Source organism: Tachyglossus aculeatus, chromosome 4 (genome assembly GCF_015852505.1).
Source record: "Tachyglossus aculeatus isolate mTacAcu1 chromosome 4, mTacAcu1.pri, whole genome shotgun sequence".
NCBI lineage: Eukaryota > Metazoa > Chordata > Mammalia > Monotremata > Tachyglossidae > Tachyglossus > Tachyglossus aculeatus.
The window spans coordinates 118,023,537-118,045,428 of NC_052069.1; the positions used below are offsets into that span (position 1 = coordinate 118,023,537).

At 47.2% G+C, this 21,892-nt stretch overlaps 1 protein-coding gene across 1 annotated transcript in view; it reads right to left on the minus strand.

Moving 5' to 3' along the window:
• Nucleotides 1–21,892, minus strand: part of COL27A1 (collagen type XXVII alpha 1 chain) — a 222,490-nt gene that overhangs the window by 170,458 nt on the left and 30,140 nt on the right. Inside the window, exons 4-5 of the mRNA XM_038745686.1 lie at nucleotides 13,216–13,269; nucleotides 5,898–5,951 (exon numbers count right to left, since the gene is read on the minus strand). Coding sequence (XP_038601614.1) covers nucleotides 5,898–5,951; nucleotides 13,216–13,269 — 108 coding nt within the window. The remainder of the gene's footprint in view (nucleotides 1–5,897; nucleotides 5,952–13,215; nucleotides 13,270–21,892) is intronic.

Here is a 21,892-nt window from a genome sequence, read left to right on the forward strand (position 1 = left end):
CCTTCTCAAGAGATATTAAAAAGGGAATTTGACTGATTTGGCTTTCCTAGCCTCTTCCTCTCCCTGCGCAGTCTCTGGAGGAGGAGCCAAGTGGCAGAAGGGAGGAAAGGAAATGGCCTGAAAATTCCACAGACTACATCCACAAGCAGGGCCAGAGCACTCTTTTAGCTGAATAGTATCCCCGTGGAGTAGGTATCATTGCAAGTGGGCCTAGAGGGCAAATCCTGGAACTGGGTGACAGGAGATCCAAGTTCTATTTCCAGCTTTGCCACTTGATTCCTGGGTTACCTTGGGCAAGTCACTTAACTTCTCTGGGTCTCACATCCTTTGACTCCCAAGCCCAAGCTCTTTCTACTAGGCCACGCTACTTTAGATACCATCCATTTAGACTATAAACTTATTGTAGCCAGGAATTGCATCTACCAACTTAGTTGTTTTGTACTTTCCCAAGTGCTTAGTAAAGTGCTCTGCACACAGAAAGTGCTCAATAAATACCACTGATTGACTGATAGACTGATTGATCCCTTCCTATGCCAGAAGGTTCATATGATATACCTTCCCCAGCTTTCTCTCCTTCACCTTCTCTTTCTCTAATGGCAGTCAAGGAGAAGAAGTCCATGTTCCTCACTCAGTAGGCACGACAAGGACAAATCGATGAGATCATTGAGACTCATGGCAGAGCTGGACCCAGGACCCAGGGGCCCAAACCTGACCAGCCAGGACCTTCCAGACAAGTCCGTGCTCCAAGATGGGCTCCACCAGGAGAACAATAGATCTTTTCTTTGTGGACCTGTCCTCTGTCAGTTCCCGATGGGAGAAACACCTCCCACGCCATTATTCCCAGAATCCTCACCCTTATCTATTGAAAAAAAGGACCACAGTCTTCTGGACACACCGTCCAAAATACACAGGCATATTATGACAAGCTGGGCCACTTTGCATTGAATGTTTTTATTATTACAAGCAATTACCCAGCTGGTCTCCAAATGGTGTCTTCCAAATCCAACTGCTAATCTGTCACTGAGAGTAGGGACCCCGAAGTGTCTCCCACACCCTGGCACACCTGCAGCCTCAGCCGGGGACACTAGCCCGGGCTAGAGCTACTTTGGCCAGTTGTCTAGGTGAGCAGCACCCTTCGAAGTTACGGGGCACCCACTTCAGTAGGTGTGTGTGGTAGGTGGAGTATCTGACCACGTTAGGCTCCAAGACAGAAGCAGCATCACATCGTGGGCCTGAGAGTCAGAAGGACCTGGGTTCAAACCCTGACACTGCCACTTGTCTGCTATGTGAACCTGGGCAAGTCATGTCACTTCTCTGGGCCTCAGTTGTTTCATCCGTAAAATGGGGATCAAGACTGTGCACCCCAAGTGGGACATGGACTGTGTCCAATCTTATTACTTTGTATCTACCCCAGTGCTTAGTACAGTTCCAGGCACATAGAGAAGCAGTGTGGCTCAGTGGAAAGAGCCCAGGCTTGGGAGTCAGAGGTCATGGGTTTGAATTCCAGCTCCGCCACTTGTCAGGTATGTGACCTTGGGTGGGCCACATAACTTCTCTGTGCCCCAGTTACCTCATCTGTAAAATGGGGATTAAGACTGTGAGCCCCACGTGGGACAACCTCATCACCTTGTATCCCCCAACGCATAGAACAGTGCTTCACACATAGGAAGCGCTGAACAAATACCATCATTATTATAGTAAGTGCTTAACAAATCCCATATGGAAAAAAAAAAAAAAAACTTCTCTCCAGGGGTGGGAAGTCCCTAGTTGAGGTTGTGCAGCCTCAGGGCATCCTGCTGCTTCAGGGAAATGTAGGACTGGAATGGTTGTGGAGGTCATTCCATCCATTCTCCTGTCTCCAGGAAGAGCTTCTGCTGCTGCTGCTGGCCCAGCTCAAGCAAAGACCTAGCCTTCTTGAGTAGTTAGGCACACTTTCCCAGGTTTTTAAACACTAGCTAGCTGGGATGACGGCCCACGTCATCCCTCTGGCCTGGAATGCCCTCCCTCTGCCCATCCGCCAAGCTAGCTCTCTTCCTCCCTTCAAGGCCCTACTGAGAGCTCACCTCCTCCAGGAGGCCTTCCCAGACTGATCCCCCTCCTTCCTCTCCCCCTCGTCCCCCTCTCCATCCTCCCCGTCTTACCTCCTTCCCTTCCCCACAGCACCTGTGTATATGTATATATGTTTGTACATATTTATTATTCTATTTATTTATTTATTTATTTTGCTTGTACATATCTATTCTATTCATTTTATTTTGTTAATATGTTTGGTTTTGTTCTCTGTCTCCCCCTTCTAGACTGTGAGCCCACTGTTGGGTAGGGACTGTCTCTATATGTTGCCAACTTATACTTCCCAAGCGCTTAATACAGTGCTCTGCACACAGTAAGTGCTCAATAGATACAATTGATTGATTGATTGATTGATTGATTGGGAGCCATCCATTCTCCTAAGCTTATCCTGAGGCACCTGCAACCTGAGACAGGGACTGTCCATGCCCCAGTGGGACCTCACCATTCATCCCACTTCTCCCCCGCGCCCCCATCATCTGGAGTGTCCTCAGGCTCCCTTCCCACTGCTGCCCAAGGAGGATTCTGGTTTCTTTCTTTGTCTATTAACCGTGTTTTACATTGTCCATGCCTCTTCTTCTCTCTGACGGCACAGATAAAGAAAGGAGAACTGATTCTCTTCTTAACAATACCACCACCACTCTATGGACCCATTTTGAGGAGCAAGGCTGCCAGCCCATTTCGCTGGTCAACTCAGCCCTGACTGGCCAGAATAAGCCGAGGGGAGGAGGGCAAGCCAAAAACAGGTTTCTCCTTTCTTTTACAGAGCTTTTTCAACCCAGTCTGGGGACAGAAATACCCTGATCCACAGTCATAGTCATTGAGCTCCAAGGCATACTACTACTACTATTACTAATATTAATAATGGCATTTATTAAGTGCTTACTATGTGCAAAGCACTGTTCTGAGCTCTGGGGAGATTACAAGGTGATTAGGTTGTCCCACAGGGGGCTCACAGTCTTCATCCCCATTGTACAGATGAGGGAACTGAGGCACAGAGAAGTTAAGTGACTTGCCCAAAGTCACACAGCTGACAATTGGCAGACCCAGGATTCGAACCCATGACCTCTGACTCCAAAGCCTGGGCTCTTTCCAATGAGCCACGCTGCTTCCAATCTGCATAGCCCAGATCGGATGTAGGTAGGGGTTAGAACAAGCACAGGGGACCACTTCCAGGTTTGAAGATCCCAGGCTAAGTCCACAGTGCCTGGTCACTCCATGACAGGGCTTGTAAACGTGATCTGGAACTCATTGATGGGGTAGGAATCTGAACACCAACATGTAATGTTCACAGCATCTCTGGCCTGACCTTCCCCTGAGCTTCCAAATTCAAAACAGCTGCAGCCCACCAGCCCTTCCCCAGAGCCTAATTCCTTTTCAGGCCAGAGACGGCCAACCTCCAGCTCCCAGTATATCTATGCCTTCTGGAGCCTGTCTCTTCAGGAAAGGTGCAGGGAGGTGACTTGGGGCAAGCAAGGAGCATTCAGCCTCAGGGTCCGAACCGACTGGTCAAAGGAGGCAACCATGGCAGACAGACCAGCTCAGTCCACTGCAATCCACAGAGGAATGGCTCTTTTTGAGCATAAGCCTTCCCTCAGGCATAATAATAATAATAATGATGGCATTTATTAAGTGCTTACTATGTGCAAAGCACTGGCTGCTGCCCGGATTATCTTTGTCCAGAAACGCTCTGGGCATATTACTCCCCTCCTCAAAAATCTCCAGTGGCTACCAATCAATCTGCACATCAGGCAGAAACTCCTCACCCTGGGCTTCAAGGCTGTCCATCACCTGGCCCCCTCCTACCTCACCTCCCTTCTCTCCTTCTCCAGCCCAGCCCGCACCCTCCGCTCCTCCGCCACTAATCTCCTCACCATACCTCGTTCTCACCTGTCCCGCCATCGACCCCCGGCCCACGTCATCCCCCGGGCCTGGAATGGCCTCCCTCTGCCCATCCGCCAAGCTAGCTCTCTTCCTCCCTTCAAGGCCCTGCTGAGAGCTCATCTCCTCCAGGAGGCCTTCCCAGACTGAGCCCCTTCCTTCCTCTCCCCCTCGTCCCCCTCTCCATCCCCCAATCTTACCTCCTTCCCTTCCCCACAGCACCTGTATATATGTATATATGTTTGTCCATATTTATTACTCTATTTATTTATTTTACTTGTACAAATCTATTCTATTTATTTTATGTTGTTAGTATGTTTGGTTTTGTTCTCTGTCTCCCCCTTGTAGACTGTGAGCCCACTGTTGGGTAGGGACTGTCTCTATATGTTGCCAATTTGTACTTCCCAAGAGCTTAGTACAGTGCTCTGTACATAGTAAGCGCTCAATAAATATGATTGATGATGATGATGTTCTAAGCGCTGAGGAGTTTACAAGGTGATCCAGGTTGTCCCACGTGGGGCTCACAGTCTTAATCCCCATTCTACAGATGAGGTAACTGAGGCTCAGAGAAGTGAAGTGACTTGCCCAAAGTCACATAGCTAAGTGGCGGAGCTGGGATTTGAACCGATGACCTCTGACTCCAAAGCCCAGTCTCTTTCCACTGAGCCACGCTGCTTCCCCGGGCATGATCCTAGTCCTCCAGTTTGAGGGGGAGGGACTGGAGGGCTAGGCATCCGTTCCCGCTAGAATGATCCAAGATCTCCAGCTAGTAGGGGAGGTGGCAGAGACCCTCCCCTTGACTCAGATTTTTGGCCCCTGGATTACCACTCAGTGGGCACTGAGGTGGTCAACGGTCTTTCCCTCAGGTGTGATCCTAGGTCTCCTGTGTGAGGGGGAGGGGCCGGAGGGCTCCACATCCATTCCCACTAGAATGATTCTAGGGTCCCCTGTGGGTGGGGAGAAGGGCAGTCGGGGTGGCCCGGTTACTGTTCCACTCATTGTCTGCTTTCTTTGTCTCTGCCTGTCTTTGTCTCTGTCAGAGTCTCCATTATTCCTTATCTCTGTGATAGCCTCTGCCTCTAGTCTTCTCTGTTACAGTCTCTGACTCTGTTCTTGCCACGGTCTCTGTCAATCTCCATCTCTCCCTATCTCTGCGGCAGTTTCCGTCTCACTGTCTCTGACACTGTCCATCTCTACTACAGCTTCTGTCTCTGCCATCAGAGAAGCAGTTTGGTCTAGTGGAAAGGGCAGGACTCTGGGAGTCAGAGGACCTGGGATCTGTCTCCCTCTCTAGACTGTAAGCTCATTATGAGGTGGGAACATGAGCACTAATTCTGTTGTATTGTACTCTCCCAAGCATTTAGTTCAGTGCTGTGCACATATTAGGCACTCTATAAATACCATTGATTGACTGATTAATCCTGGCTCTACCATCTGTCTGCTGTGTGACCTTGGGCAAGTCACTTAATTTCTCTGTGCCTGTTACCTCATCTGTAAAATGGGGATTAATCAATCAATCATACTTATTGAATGCTTACTATGTACAGAGCACTGTACTAAGCACTTGGAAGAACACAACAGAATTAGCCGACAAGATCCCTGCTCATAAAGAGCTTACTGTTTAGAGGATTCAGACTGTGAGCCCGATGTGGGACATGGACTGTGTACAACCTGATTAACCTGTATCTACCTCAGTGCTCAGAATAGTGCATGGCACATACTAAGCACAATAGACTGTGACCTTGGGCAAATTACTTCACTTTTCCAGGTCTCAGTTACCTCATCTGTAAAATGGGGATTAAGGCTGTGAGCCCTATGTGGGACAAGGACTGTTTCCAACCCATTTAGTTTGCAACTACCCCAGCTCTTAGTAGACAAGCACTTAATAAGCACTTAACAAATACCATTATATTATTATTATTATTAATAATAATAACTGAAGTACTTACTTTAGCACCAGGGGGGCCAGGACGACCAGGGTTTCCGTGAGGGCCAGGAGAACCCTAGTCAGATAGAATAAAGAAAGTGAAATTAGAGGAGACTTGATTTCACTTAATCGATAAGCCGAGAGGTTACGCCTCCTCTTCTCCCTCCACCATTTAGGGAATGGGATGGGTTTGGACAGGAGCAGTGGAAACAGCCCCTTCTCAGAACGACCAAATTCAGCTGTTACACTCTTGGGCTCCTGCTACCATGTCCTGTGACTCCTCCCACAAGTGGGGTCCAGGACAGTTGGAGGAGGGGAGGGAGGGAGAGAAGGAGGAGGGAGGGAGGGTGGGAGAGAAGAAAGGAGGGATGAAGGTGTGCCTTGTCCCCAAATATTTAATGCATACTAAGTACCATTAAAAGATGTATTCAGCTTCTGTGAGCTGTAGTTGGAGTGACACTCTCTCTTCCCCTCTCCAGGATTTCATTCCATTGCGGGCTACCTGGGTCCTAGCTTAGGTCCTGGCCTGGCTTCCCACTGACCCTGCCTTTTCCAAGGATGGAGCACGGCTCAAACAGGGTGTCCTCTGCTGCCTCTTGCCTGGCAACGCTGAAATAACCAGCCAGTTCCCTTGGCTCCACCTCTGATCCACGACCCGATGGACCCCAGGCCCAGGGATTCCTTAGCAACTTCCTTTAGGGGACCCTCACCCAAAGTAGCCCCTGGAAACCAGTCAGGCAGACAATCCCCCCATGTGCTCTGGAAAGGCGGGGAGGAGTGGGAGTAGGAGAAGTGCAGGGGATAGCTCTAAAGGTGGTGGTGGTGTGGTCACTGAAATGGAATGTCTCTGGACACAGGCTCCCTCCCTCTCCTGTCTCCTCAGGGCCAGCTGTCCCCACCCCAGGTCAGGGGCCCACCAGGGTACCCTTCCTCCACAAATGCTCAGGGCACATTTTATTTTCCTTGAGCTGTGGCCTGCACAAATGAGCAACAGCACCGATGCAGTTGTTTCGGTGCAGAGGATCAGGCAAAAGTTACAGTGTTTGCAGCTCATTAAGACCAAGAATGTGCTCTGGGCCTGTCGGCTTCTCTCCTCCAGACCCCCAGATTCCACTCTGACCTTTGCCCGGCAAAGAAATGAGCAGAGGAGTTGACAAGGGGCCAAACAAGCTGTTTCTCTAAAGGCTTTGACTTAGAAACCACCAACAGGAGGGTCAGGGCCGGGGGAGGGGAAATAGGGTGGAAGGGTCGGGGGGATGACAGGGAGCACTCTTGTCTCAGGAAAGAGGGGCTGAGGGGTCGCAGAAGAAGACTGCCTTCTTTGTGCCTATGATGGGGTTCGGCCTAAAAGAACCACTCCATGGTTTGGGATCTTTCCTGCCGCCAGGCCAAGGGAGAGATGCCCCCGGCCCTGACTCTGGCCCCGAGTCTATGCTGGACCTACGCCTGCAGCCTGGTTTCTATTCATTCATTCATTCATTCAATTGTATTTATTGAGCGCTTACTGTGTGCAGAGCACTGTACTAAGTGCTTGGAAAGTACAATTCAGCAATAAAGAGAGACAATCCCTGCCCACAACAGGCTTATAGTCCAGAAGAGGACTGACAGGCATCAAAACAAGTAAACAGGCATCAATAGCATCAATATAAATAAATAGAATTATAGATATATACACATCGAAACAAGTAAACAGGCATTAATATAAATAGTTTATTTTCCTATCTAAGATCCAGTGGTCCTGCTTTCTGGACACTCACTGGCCATCAGCCAGCTGCTTTTTACCCAGGCCACTCCCAGCTTCAGCGTGGGGGGCCCTTGCACTCATTAGGGTGACAGACTTCTCTGTGTCCTGGATTGAGGGTCAGCATACAACCCACAGAGAGAGACTTCTCCTGGGCCCTGGTGAAGAAAACTCAATGTTTCAATTTCCACATGTAAATCTCCAGGGGCTCCAAATAAGGGCTGCTCAGATCTCCTGTGTCTTGGGAGTTTTTGTTGCTGCCGTAATGCTTTTCTCAATCTTCTGATAAAAGAAGGAGCAGGATTTCCTTCTAAAGTAGCAGCTGACACTTCAACTTGCTTGGACAATCACTTCAACGTGCTCTTCCTGGGCCTCAGTATCCCCCCATAACCCTAGCCCTCTCCCTTTCCTCTGAGGGATGGGACAAGAATATCTTGAAAAATCCTCTGAGTTCTGTAGGGAAAAGCTCAGGCTTGAACACTCTCTCTCAGAGTGGCTTCCTCCCCGAAAAAACCCAGGAAGGGAACTTTCTAGTTATTCTGAGAGCAGAAGAATTTAAATAACTAAATCCTTATTGTTTCCATCATGATTCATTACTGGACTTGATTCTCTTTCCTCTAGTGGGCTACACTGTTTGGCTTGAATATACAGAGAGGTTGAACTCACACCGAGACTTTTCACCTTGTGAAGGACCTGTCCCATGGCCATGCAAAATTGGCCCAGGCTCAGAGCTGGGAAGAAATAAGGGTGGGTCATTATAGAAATCAGGTTGAGGTCCAGAAAGAATGTTACTAAAGATGGAAACATCCAGATCAAGCTTGGTACCATCTTTTGGAATTGGAATGGGTGAATACAGCTTCTGGCAGGTTCTGCTGTGGCTTTAGGGAAGGGTTTCAAGAGCAAAGAGCTTGTTACTCCTGGCCAGAAGACATCACTGCCTTTCCCAGCTATGCCATAGCTCTTCCACAGCCATGCTGAAGGGTGGTGGGGTGCCCATGACCATGGGCTAGGTGCCCAGAATAACCCTGCCCTGAGCTTAAGAAACACGTGAAGGAATCTAAGCATTGTAACAATGTGTCCCCAGAGTCAGACTCATTGTAATAATAATAATAATGATGGAATTTATTAAGTGCTTACTATGTGCAAAACACTGTTCAAAGCACTGGGGAGGTTACAAAGTGATCAGGTTGCCCCACAGGGGGCTCACAGTCTTAATCCCCCTTTTACAGAGGAGGGAACTGAGGCACAGAGAAGTGAAGTGACTTGCCCAAAGTCACACAGCTGACAATTGGCAGAGCCAGGATTTGAACCCATGACCCCTGACTCCAAAGCCCATGCTCTTTCCACTGACCCACACTGCTTCTCACTGCTTCCACACTGCTTCTTGTAAGTGCTATGATGGCTGGGGTGGGACAATTTTCAGTTGTAGGGAGGGGTTTGATGGTGTTTCTGTCTACTTCACTAGGGGAGGGAATAAGACTTGGGGAAGGATTGGCCTCTATGGGACTGAAAGGGCAGGGAGAGGCTGAGGAGAGGGCAGGTGAGAAACCACAGTCCCAGAATAGATGGGACTCCACAATACATAGACGATGCTACTGATGTCTGTTTACTTGTTTGATGTCTATCTTCCCCCTTCTAGACTGTGAGCCCGTTGTGGGCAGGGATTGTCTCTATTTGTTGCTGAATTGTACTCACCCAAGAGCTTAGTGCAGTGCTCTGCACACAGTAAGCACTCAATAAATACAACTGAATGAATACATAGGGACAACCCCAATAGATTGGAAACGCACTGAGGGCAGGGAGCAGGTGTTTTACTTTTATGTTTTCTCCCAAATACCTAATATCAGATCAATAAATGCTATTGCTGCTGTTGCTGCAGATGATGATGATGAATCAATCAATGAAATTTGTTGAATGTTTACTCTGTGCAGAGCACTGTACTAAGCTCTTGGGTGAGTACAGTACAATAGAGTTGGTAGTTACATTTCCTGACCAAAAGGAGCTCACAGTCCATCTATCTAAAGGGTAGATTTTAGTGATATTGCTAAGATAGATCCACATAGAGAGGTCCTGAAGGAAGGAGGAAATGAGACTGCAGAGAAGTAAAGAGGTCAGATCTTGAGCTTAGAACAGTGCTTGGCACATAGTAAGCGCTTAACTAATACCATCATCATTATTATTATTTGGGATTTATCTGCATAGAGATAATAGTTGAAATTTTCAGAGTGAATAATAATAATAATAATGGTACTTGTTTAGCTCTTACTATGTACAAAGCACTGTTCTAAGCACTGGGTGGGATACAAGGCGATTAGGTGAGGCTCACAGTCTTAATCCCCATTTTACAGATGAGGTAACTGAGGCACAGAGAAGTTAAGTGACTTGCCCAAAGTCACACAGCAGACAAGTGGCGGAGCCAGGATTAGGAACCATGACCTTTGACTCCCAAACCTGTACTCTTTCCATTGAGCCATGCTGTGAATGAGTTCTCCAAGGGAATAGATGTTGATGGAGAGTCAAAGGTGACCAAGAACTGAACCTTGAGGGACTCCCACAGTTAGAGGGTGGGAGGCAGAGGAAGAGCCTGTGAAAGAGACTGAGAATGAGTGGCCAAAGAGACAGGAGGAAAACTAGGAGTGGGCAGTGTCAGTGAAGCCAAGGTTGGATAATATTTCAAGGAGAAGAGGGAGGTCCACAAGGTCAAAGGTAGCTGAGAGGTTGAGGAGGATTAGGATGGACTAGAGATAGACTGTTGGACTTGGCAAAAAAAGGAAGTCATTTGTGACCCTTGAGAGGGTCATTTCTGTAGAGTAAAGGGAGTGGAAGCCAGATTGCACGGGGTCAAGAGGAGAATTGGAGGAGATCAAGTGGAGGCAGCAGTTTAGGCAACTTGCTCAGGGAGTCTGGAGAGGAATGGTAGAAGGGAGATGAGGCGGTAACTGGAGAGATCAATGGGGTCAAGGGAGGGTCTTTTTGGGATGGGGAGACATGAGCATGTTTGAAAGCAGTGGAGAAGGAACCATTGGAAAGTGAATGGTTGAAGATTGTGGTCAGGGAGGGAAGAAAGGAGGGGGCAAGTTTTTAGATAAGTTGTGAAGGGATAGGGTTAGAGGCACAGGTGAAGGGATTTGATTTTGAGAGGAGATGGGAGGTTTCCTCTTGTCATACCATGGTTAGGGTAGGAGAGTTGAAGAGGTGGGGATGAGGAAAGTGGGGATGGAGAGGAGCAGAGGAGGTTTTAAAGAGAGCATGCCTGATGGTTTTAATTTTATCAGTGAGGTACATGGCAAGGTCAATAAAGGCAACATGTTGGGGGCAGGGCAACAGACAGCTTGAGGAGAGAGTTAAAAGTCTAGACAGCTGGTCCTGGCAACGGGCATGGGAGTCAGTAAGGATAGAAAGCATTGTTGTTGGGTGGAGGAGAGGGCACAGTTAAAGGAAGTGAGGATACGTTTGAGATGGATGTGGTCAGCCCGATGCCTGGATTGCCACTAGCAGCACTCCACAGCTTCAGCACAAGAGCAGAGGAAGCGTCCTGTGGAGGTGATCCAAGACTGATGATGATCAGAACCATGTTCAAGCCTCCCACTTGCCCAGAATCCCATTGGTATGTCCATCTCTTCTAGAGTCTCAGGGAGGGGTGACTTTCTTGACTCAGTTTGGGAAGGGCAGAGGGAAAGCAGAGTCACCTGCCTCCTTTGCACATCCCAGAAACATTTGGCCCAAGGATCTGGATCCATTTTGAGCAAGGATAAAGGGGAAATGCTACTTCAGACATAAATTTCCTTGTGGAAGCACATTCCACAGATATACTTCCTGGGAAGCCAGAGGCCAGGGTTGGAGTGAGGAGTGAGCTGGTTATGTATGTTTATAACCAAGAACATCTGCAGTTCCACAAACTAAAAATAAGATCCATCAATTAACAGTGATCGTTGTGGTATCTGTTTAGCCTTTACTTTGTTCCAAGCACTGTACAATGCGCTGGGATAGATACAAGTTAATGAGGTCTGACACAGTCCCTGTTCCTCCCGGGGTTCACAGTCTAAGTAAGAGGGAAAGCAAGAATAAGTGACTTGCCCAAGGTCATACAGCAGGCAAGTGGCAGAGCTGGGATTAGAATCCAGGTCTCCTGACTCTCAGGCCCAAGACCTTCCCAAGAGGCCAAGGCTCAGCTAATTGCCTGGACTAGGGGCAGCCCTTACCACAGCCCCCACCTCCCAGGAACTGTTCTCCCCAGCAGAGTGAACTGGGGGTGTTTTTCCTGCTCCATATATGTGACTAGATAACAGCTATCCTATTGGATTGACCTGGACTGGAGTTAGTGGTTGATACCTATAGCATTTTCTCCTGCTGTGCCTCAATCTCATCTCTTACTGTCAAACTCTTGTTCATGCTCTCCCTCCTGCCTGGAACTCTCTCCCCCCTTTCATATCATCATCATCATCATCAATCGTATTTATTGAGTGCTTACTATGTGCAGAGCACTGTACTAAGCGCTTGGGAAGTACAAATTGGCAACATATAGAGACAGTCCCTACCCAACAGTGGGCTCACAGTCATATTTACTGAGTGCATACTGTTTGCAGAGCACTGTACTAAGCGCTTAGAAAAGTGCAGTACAGCAATAGAGACCGTCCCTGCCCACAAGGGGCTCACAATCTAGAGGAGGGGGAGACAGACATCATCATCATCATCATCATCATCAATCGTATTTATTGAGCGCTTACTGTGTGCAGAGCACTGTACTAAGCGCTTGGGAAGTACAAATTGGCAACATACAGAGGCAGTCCCTACCCAACAGTGGGCTCACAGTCCAAAAGGGGGAGACAGAGAACAAAACCAAACATACCAACAAAATAAAATAAATAGAATAGATATGTACAAATAAAATAAATAAATAAATAAATAGAGTAGTAAATATGTACAAACATATAAACATACATACAGGTGCTGTGGGGAAGGGAAGGAGGTAAGATGGGAAGGAGGTAAGATCATATCCGATAGACCACCACTCTCCCCATTTTCAAGGCCCTACTAGCATCATATCTCCTCCAGGAAGCCTTCCCTGGTTGATCACTCATCTGCCTACCCTATTCTCCCTCCCTTCTGTGTCACCTATGCATTTGTGTCCACACCCCTAAGAACTCTGATACTCAACCTACCCCCACAGCGCTTACGTCCATATTCTTACACTCTGTTACTTCCCCTATTTGTAATTTGTTTTATTGTCTGTTTACCCCCACTAGATTGTAAGCTCCTTGTGGGAAGGGATTTTGTCTACCAACTGTACCGTACTCTTCCAAGTGCTCTGCATGCAGTATGTGCTCAATAAATGCCACCGACTGATTGGGTGTAAACCCACAAAGAGCTCTGGGAGCAAACGCCCTGAGTTCTGATGCTCTGGGCAATCAAAGACAGACCAGGGCACAGGTTGGCATTGGGGCTGGCACTCACAAGAGACACAACACTTCAGAAAGAAACAAACATAGGCTGGCAGGCCTCCAGAGAAGTAAATGCTCATAAGCCCTGAGGACGTAAAGTGTTTTTTCCTTCCTTACAGATCTTCAGGGGATGGAGACTCCACAATCTTAACACTTACCCGGGGGCCTCTCTTTCCCGGTGGTCCAGGCAGCCCAGGAAGTCCAGGGGGGCCCTGGGGAGGGGGAAAAGGAGAAAGAGATTGGGGGGGGGGGGAGGGAGAGAAAGAGAGAGAGAGATGGGGAGGGAGAGAACAGAGAGAATCCAATGTTAATTACATCTTCACCACTGTAATAACAACAATAATGATCTGTTGGCAAATACTGTATTTTGGGACAAAGCCGTGAGAGCAGTCCAACAGATTCTGGCCAGCAGATATTTCTGATTTTGAAAAACTGGAAACAGAATGGGGTTTATTGATGCTCTTATTCCCTTGGCAGAAGTGGTCATAGAACATATGCAGAAAGCATTTGGTAGAAGAGCAGAGACAAATGAGGAGCCTGAAGTATTGCACTGAAAATGCAGGATCATCTTCAGAGCCCTCTTGAAAAACACCCTCCCCACCACCCCAGCCCAAGCATTTTGTCCCTAATCCCCTTCCCCCTCACATCATACCATCAATCAATCAATCAATTGTATCTGTTGAGTGCTTACTGTGTACAGAGCACTGTACTAAGTGCTTGGGAGAGTACAATGTAGTAATATAACAAAGTTGGTAGAAACATTCCCGGTCTACAGTGAGCTTAAAATCGAGAGGGAGCTTACGGTCTAGGAGCTTACAGGCTAGAGGTTTACAGTGTACAGTCTACAGTCTAACAGTCCCCCTTAGCCCCCTTTTAGGATGTATGTATGTACAGTCGCTCAGCTGATAGGCATGTTTCAAATTACAGACCACTTATTTCTTCATTTATTCTTTTTTTCCATACTCTTGCAATTACCAGTTGTTTCTGTATTGTTCCTCCAATTCCCTGTATAGTATCTGTCTTCCTGTCTTCCCCATTTCGATCATTTAGTCAATCAATTGTATTTATTGAGCACTTTCTAAGAGCAGAGCACTGTACTAAATGCTTGGGAGAGTACAACAGAGTTAGCCAATATGTTCACTGCCCAAAAAGAGCTTAAAGGCTAGAGGGGAAGACAGAATCCCTGCTCCGCCACTTGTCTGCTGTGTGACCTTGGGCAAGCCACTTAACTTCTCTGTGCCTCAATTACCTCATCTGTCAAATGAGGATTAAGACTGTGAGCCCCATGTGGGACAACCTGATTACCTTGTATCTACCCCAGCACTTAGAACAGTGCTTGGCACATAGTAAGTGCTTATCAAATACCATTATTAATAATAATAATTTATAATAAGCAATGGGCTAAAAATCAAATGTCCAAAGATCACAGATCGAATTAATAAATCAATTGTATTTATTGAACACTTACTATGTGCAGAGTACTGTACTGCGCATTTGGGAGAGTACAATACAACAGAATTAGTAGATATGTTCCCTGCCCATAACGAGCTTACAATCTGGAGATGAGCTAACACAGATCCAAGTGCACAGATGACGCAGAAGGGAAAGTGAGCCAGGGAAGAGAGAATTTAAATTGGGGGGACTTTTTAGTTCTCAAATTAAGAACTAAATAATTTGTTCTTATTTGTTCTTACAATTACAACTAGCAGGAAAATTGCAATTGTAATTGTAAGTTCCTTCAAGACAGAGATCAGACCTTTTACTTTTATTGTCCCTACTCCACCTCCTAAATTGTAAGCTCCTTGAGGGCGAGGATCATATCTGCTCACTCTACTGTACTCTCCTAAGTGCTTAGTACAGTGCTCTGATGCTCAATAAATTGTACTGCTTGATTGACTGTGCACAAGTAGGCATTAAATACTGATGGATGAATGAGTGCATCTTCAAGACAGGGAGATGTCTCATACAAGAGTTAAACATCATAACGAACTGGGGCTTCACTGTACACTGGACTCAGCTCTGAAGGAAGCCTGTTATCAAGAAGGAGCTTTTAATCAATCAATCAATCAATCAATCATATTTACAGAGTGTTTACGGTGTGCAGGGCACTGTACTAAGCGCTTGAGAAATTACAATAGGGTTGGTAGACGCAATCCCTCCCCACGAGGAGTTTACAGTCTACAAGGGGGAGACAGACATTAAAATAAATTAAGGATAGGGGAAACAGAAATCTCAACAATGAAGAGGATAACACGGCTGGCTTATCAATCAATCAATGATATTTACCACTTACTGTGTGCAGAGCACTGGACTAAGCACCTGGGAGACTACAATTGACTGTAAGCTTGTTGTGGGCAGGGAACATATCTACCAACTCATATTAAACTCTCTAATGCTCTTAGGATAGTGCTTTGCACAGTAAGTGCTCAATAAATACGATTGATTGATACAATATAACATTTGGTAGACACATTCCCTGCCCACCATGTGTTAGCGTTATAATTGTTAAAATCATCTTAATTTGAGAACTAAAAATATTGGTAGTAGCATCTGTGTTCTGTGATATTCTCACTTGTCTTTGAAACAAGCTTTTGATCACAAGGCAAGTGTGGGGAAGGGGGTGCAATTTGGGTCCTTCCCCACCCCCCAACTCAATTGCTGGCATGGCTGGAAGGGGCCCCAGGAGGTCATCAAGGCCATCCTCCTGCCTCCAGGCAGCCCTGCAGCTCAACCATTCATTCAATTGTATTTATTGAGCGCTTACTGTGTGCAGAGCACTGTACTAAGTGCTTGGGAAGTACAAGTTTGCAACATATTGAGACAGTCCCTATCCAACAACGGGCTCACAGTCTAGAAGGGGGAGGCAGACCACAAAACAAAACATATGGACAGGTGTCAAGTCATCTGAAAAAACCCACAGAGATGATCACCGATACTACTATGAGGGCTCCCACAGTCTTCTTCCTCAGTAACCTATTCCAAAATCTAGCATCCTTCATAACAGGAGTATGCTTCTTGTTGGAAGCCCTGTATCCCTTATTCCTAGCCCAAGCCCATTCTCCTCTTTTGGTCTTGAGAAGACAACTGGTTAAGCATGATCTGACTGCAGATTGTCAATACGCCTCCTCAAACATGGAACAGATCCTCAGTTTTACTCAGCTCTCTCCTCTCCAGTGATGCTCACGTCTCATTCCAGGTTATCCCTTCCTGTCCTCTAAATCCTCTCCAAGATCTCCAAAATCATCAGTAGCAAGAGCTCTCCACTGCCCTTCTCACCCCCAACTTCTGGGACCCAGTTACAGGGGAGCCATCCCATCCCCAACTTTTGGGGCCCAGCACAGGAGACATCCCACCCATAAGCTACTGGTGCCCCCATCAACACCTATTCCAACCCACGGAGGACTCAAACCTTGGCACTGTGTGGCCTACTCAACTTTTAAAAGCTGTGGCTGAGCCTGTGCTTTCTTTGACTTCTGGTTTCAGCCCTGAGAAGGCTGAAGTCCAGCTGATCCAATCATATTTATCATCATCCTTGTATTTTATTTTTGGTTTCATCTTTCCTGTTGTGCCTGTTGCCTGTCTACTCTGTCCTTTATTCTAGAAAGCGAGCCCCTTGGGAGCCAAGGACCTTGTCTGTATTTCAGAGGATCTGGGTTCTGATACCAGCTCTGCCACTTGTCTGCTGTGTGACCTTGGGCAAATCGCTTGACTTCTCTGTGCCTCAGTTTCCTCACCTGTAAAATGAGGATTAAAACTGTGAGCCCCATGTGAGACAGGGACTGTATCCACCTGATTAGCTTGTATCTACCCCAGCGCTTAGTACAGTCCCTGACACACTTAACAAATACCACAATTAATTCTTCTTTCTTTTTCTTCTTCTTCTCCTCCTCCTTCTCCTCCTTCTTCTCCTTCCATTTCTTTCCCAGCATTTAGTGCCATGTTGTACACACTCTAGGTGCTGAATAAACACTCTTCCTATTAGTACTACACTGTAGCTCACTCTCAGCCTGGGGCTCCATGGTCCAGTGGAGCCCAGAGTTCCTGGCTTCTTATTCCAGGCACCCCAGCAATGGGACACCTTGGATCTATCAAAGAGAGCAGTGCTTCGTGGGAATTTCAACTCCCAAGCATTTCTGCTCCAGCTCCTCATTCGTCTTTTCCATGCTGGAGTTTTTTGGTACCGGGGGACCATATGAATCTGACGTGTCTTGATCTTCCTCTTCTCTGTTCCTTCCTTCTAACCTGGCATTCCCCTCCCGGGCTGCTAACTCTGTGGGGGTGATGGGAGATGTCGACCCTCAGGCTTCTAGTTAAGGGGATGGGCCATTGTTTTCACACCCACAGCTGTCTGGGCTGGACGCCCAGCCTTGCTCTGATAAGATCTGTGAGTTTCTGAGCGAGGCTGAAAATTCTCCAAAGTGGGAACACACTGACCCACTGGCTCTTCAAAAGTCTGTTCCTGCCTGGCCCGTGCCTCATCCTACTGAAGACCCTTTAAGCACTTCTTTTTCTTTGGAGCCCAAGACATCCACCTCTACACCTTCTTCCATTGCAGCTGTATGCCATCCTGTTGACCCAACCTCTACTTTTCTGGGGAATTTTGATGGTTTTCTCAGTTTCCATCTCCGTTTCTCTTCCCCCCTTATACAGATCCTTGGGAACTTCAACATCCATGTCCACATTCCTGAGGGACTCACCAACCTCCTGTTTCCTCTCCCTCCTCAACTTTGTCGATCTCCTGCTCCACCCCACCTTACCCACTCCCCAATTTAGACATACATGGGATCTCATGATCACTAGCAATTGTACCATATCTAACATCACCAACTCTGAAAGACCATTCTGTGACCACAGCCTCCTCATCCCAAACCCCCCTCACCACGAAATGCCACTGTCCAGATCGTCTTTGTGCAGAAACTCTCTGGGCATGTTACTCCCCTCCTCAAAAATCTCCAGTGGCTATCAATCAATCTGCGCATCAGGCAGAAACTTCTCACCCTGGGCTTCAAGGCTGTCCATCACCTCGCCCCCTCTTACCTCACCTCCCTTCTCTCCTTCTCCAGCCCAGCCCGCACCCTCCGCTCCTCTGCCGCTAATCTCCTCACTGTACCTCGTTCTCACCTGTCCCGCCATCGACCCCTGGCCCACGTCCTCCCCCGGGCCTGGAATGCCCTCCCTCTGCACATCCGCCAAGCTAGCTCTCTTCCTCCCTTCAAAGCCCTACTGAGAGCTCACCTCCTCCAGGAGGCCTTCCCAGACTGAGCCTCCTCCTTCCTTTCCCCCTCCTCCCCCTCCCCATCTCCCCCACCTTACCTTCTTCCCCTCCCCACAGCACCTGTATATATGTATATATGTTTGTACATGTTTATTACTCTATTTATTTATTTTACTTGTACATATTTATTCTATTTATTTTATTTTATTAATATGTCTTGTTTTGTTGTCTGTCTCCCACTTCTAGACTGTGAGCACGCTGTTGGGTAGGGACCGTCTCTGTATATTGCCAACTTGTACTTCCCAAGCGCTTAGTACAGTGCTCTGCACACAGTAAGTGCTCAATAAATACAATTGAATGAATGAAACCATTTTTTTCCAATCAATCGATCAATCGTATTTATTGAGCACTTCCTGCTTGCAGAGTACTGTACTTCGTGTGATCCCTGTATCTCCACCAATTATTCCAGGCCTCACTTGGACTCCCTATCCTACCACCTATCAGTCACCTTTGCAAAGGCACACAGTAGGGACTCAGTGAAGACTGTTGATTGATTCAGTAATCGTCAACCAAAGGAATTTATTGAACGCTTACTGTGTGCAAAGCACTGTACTAAGTGCTTAGGAGAGTATAATACAAAAGGGTTAGAAGACAGGTCCGCTGCCCATAGTGAGCTTACAGTCTAGAGGGGGAGAAAGACATTAATCTAAATATATAAATTAAGTTTATGTAGATAAGTGCTATGGGGCTGTGGGTGGGGTGAATATCAAGTGCTTAAAGTGTACAGATCAAAGTGCATAGACGATGTAGAAGGGAGGGGGAGTCAGGGAAAAGAGTGCTTAATTGGGGAAGGCCACTTGGAGGAGATGTGACCTTAATAAGGCTTTGATGATTGAGAGAGTGGTGGCCTGTAAGCTCCCTCTAGACTGTAAGCTTGTTACGGGCAGGTAATATGTCTGTTTATTGTTATATTGTACTCTCCCAATTGCTTAGTACAGTGCTCTGCAGACAGTAAGTGCTCAATAAACATGACTGACTGCCTGAATTTCTTGTGTATATTGAGGGGTAGGGAGTTGCAGGCCAGAGGGACTGATCAGTTTTTTTTTTTTGTCTGTAAAAATGGGGATAAAATACCTGTTCTCTCTCCCTATTAGATTTTGAGCCCCATGTGGGACAGGGACAGAATCTAATCTGCTTATATTGTACTTATCCCAGCACTTAGTACACTGATTGGCACATAGTAAGAACTTAACAAATAATATCATCATTATTATGTGACTCAAAACTATTGCAGTCAATCCTTATTATAACGAAGTTTAGAAAATTGGAGTTGAAAATTGAAAATTTTCTTTAGTTCTCGAAACCCCTGGGGGTCAGAACCAGCTCTGATGTGGATTGGTTTGGCTAATTGGCTTACTTCTCAATCAATCAATCAATCAATCAGTGGTACTTTTGGAGTGCTTACTGTGTGCAGAGCACTGTACTGAGCATAGTAGAGAGTACAATTTAATAGAGTTAATAGATAGGATCCCAGACCTTCCTCTGGAATAAGTAACATGTGCTGTATGGAAACTCAGCCCGGGGCTGGTGGGGGTTGGGGGAGTGGATTCCTGACCATGTTTCCTCTCCATCTTGATGCCCATGGTTCTCAAGGATCTCCTTCCAGGGATGTGTTCTTCCCTGGCCTCATTCCTGAATCTCCCCATTACTTGTCAGGAATAGCGCATTCCGAATGACAGGCTTGGGTCTCTTTTAGGAGCGAGGGAGGGTCCAGAGACGGCTGGAATGCCTGGCACCCTGACCGAGCCTCCAGCCTGTCCCGTGGTCCTGCGAGTCTTTCCCCAAAGTAGAACCGAGAGGGTCAGCACGATGCCCAGGGCAAGGAGCTGCTGCCCTCCTCCCTCTCTCCTCCCCACTGGACCTCCCTTTCCCAGGCCTTCTTAGGGGGATGGAATGTCCAGACATGGTTGGGTCATCATTTTGTACCAGAAGAAGGACTGCTGTTAGCATCGTTCCTGACCCCTCGTCGGACACCCAAAAGGCACTCAGATGGGCTTTCCTCCAAGTGGGATGGGTGTTACAGAAGGGGAAAGTGAGGCAGCTCATTGGGGGTAGGGAATGTGTCTGTTATGGTTGTATTGTACTGTCCCAAGCTCTTAGTACAGTGCTCTGCACACAGTAAGTGCTCAATAAATACAATTGAATGATTGAATGAATGAATGAATGAGGGGGAGATACCCCCCTCCACACCAAAGATCTCCCTATATTATTGGCAGAGACAAAATGCAAGCCAAGTCGCCAGGCTAATGCTCAGCCAGCTGACTGGCTTTACCTCTCTATCAATCAATCAATGGTATTTATTGAGCACTGTACTAAGTGCTCGGGAGGGTACAATACAACAGAATTAATGGATAAGTTCCGTGCCCATAACGAGCTCTACCTCACCCTGATATAGCTCTCTGAATCCTGCAGAATGGAACACTGGCTCACACCTTCCCTCTTGCCTGGAACTTCCACCTGCTTCACATCTGATAGACCACTGCTCTCCCATCTTCAAGGCAATTCTGAAATCACACCTCCCACAGGAAGCCTCCCCTGACCAACTTTGCATGTCCCCATTCCTCCCCACTACTGTGTAAAAGTAATCGTGGTATTTGCTAAGCATTTACTGTGGGCCAAACTCTAATGTAGCTACTACAGTTTAATTGTATCAAACACAATCCCTGTCCCCCATGGGGCTCATGGTCTAAAAGGGAGGGGGACCAGGTATTTAATCCTCATTTTACAGATGACGAAACAGAGAAACTGAATAGTTGAGTGACTGGCCCAAAGTCAACACAGGGGTGTGATGGAGGCAGGATTAGAACCCAGGTCTTCTGTGCTCTATCCACTAGTTCACTTGAGCCAGTACCCTCTAAAAACTTAAGTACTCACCCCTCCTTCACGTAACTCATGTACATACCTGTATACTTAGTTGCTTCCTCAATTTGTACTTTATTTTAGTGTCTGTAGTCTCTAGACTGCAAACTCCTTGAAGGCAGGGATCGTATCTGCCAACTCCACTGCACTCTCCCAAATGGTTACTATAGTGCTCTGCACAGAGTAAATGCTCAGTAAATTCAATTGGTCAATTGATTGATTTTTATCACCCAGGGGGCTCAGGGAGAAGCCTCAATTTTGATGAGCTGGGGAAGGTGAGGCCAGAGGGTAGCTAAAGGCACTTCCCACAAATCCACTCAGAAGATGCTGGGACTGAAACCTTGCAGGGCTCAGTTTCCCTCTGTCTGCTTCACTTGCTCAGGGCAACACAGGGTGAGTTCTGAACTGATGTCTCTAAGTGCCAGGACCATGAATTCTCAACCCCAGTGGCAGCCCCACTAGCTGTGGGCAAACTTTGCAAATTCAAGATGTCAGGAAAGGTGGGAATTTTGGAAATCCCTGAGCCAAATTTCCCCAAGGATGTCTCTGATGAATCTTACCTCTCTCCCTTTAACCTTCTCCATTTCAGATCATTGTTCAAGTGTCCTGACAACTTCCCAGCTGAAGGCTCTGATCTGACCTCAACTTAACAAAACCATTTTCCTCCGGGCCCCATCCGGCTAACACTCAGCACCTGTTTC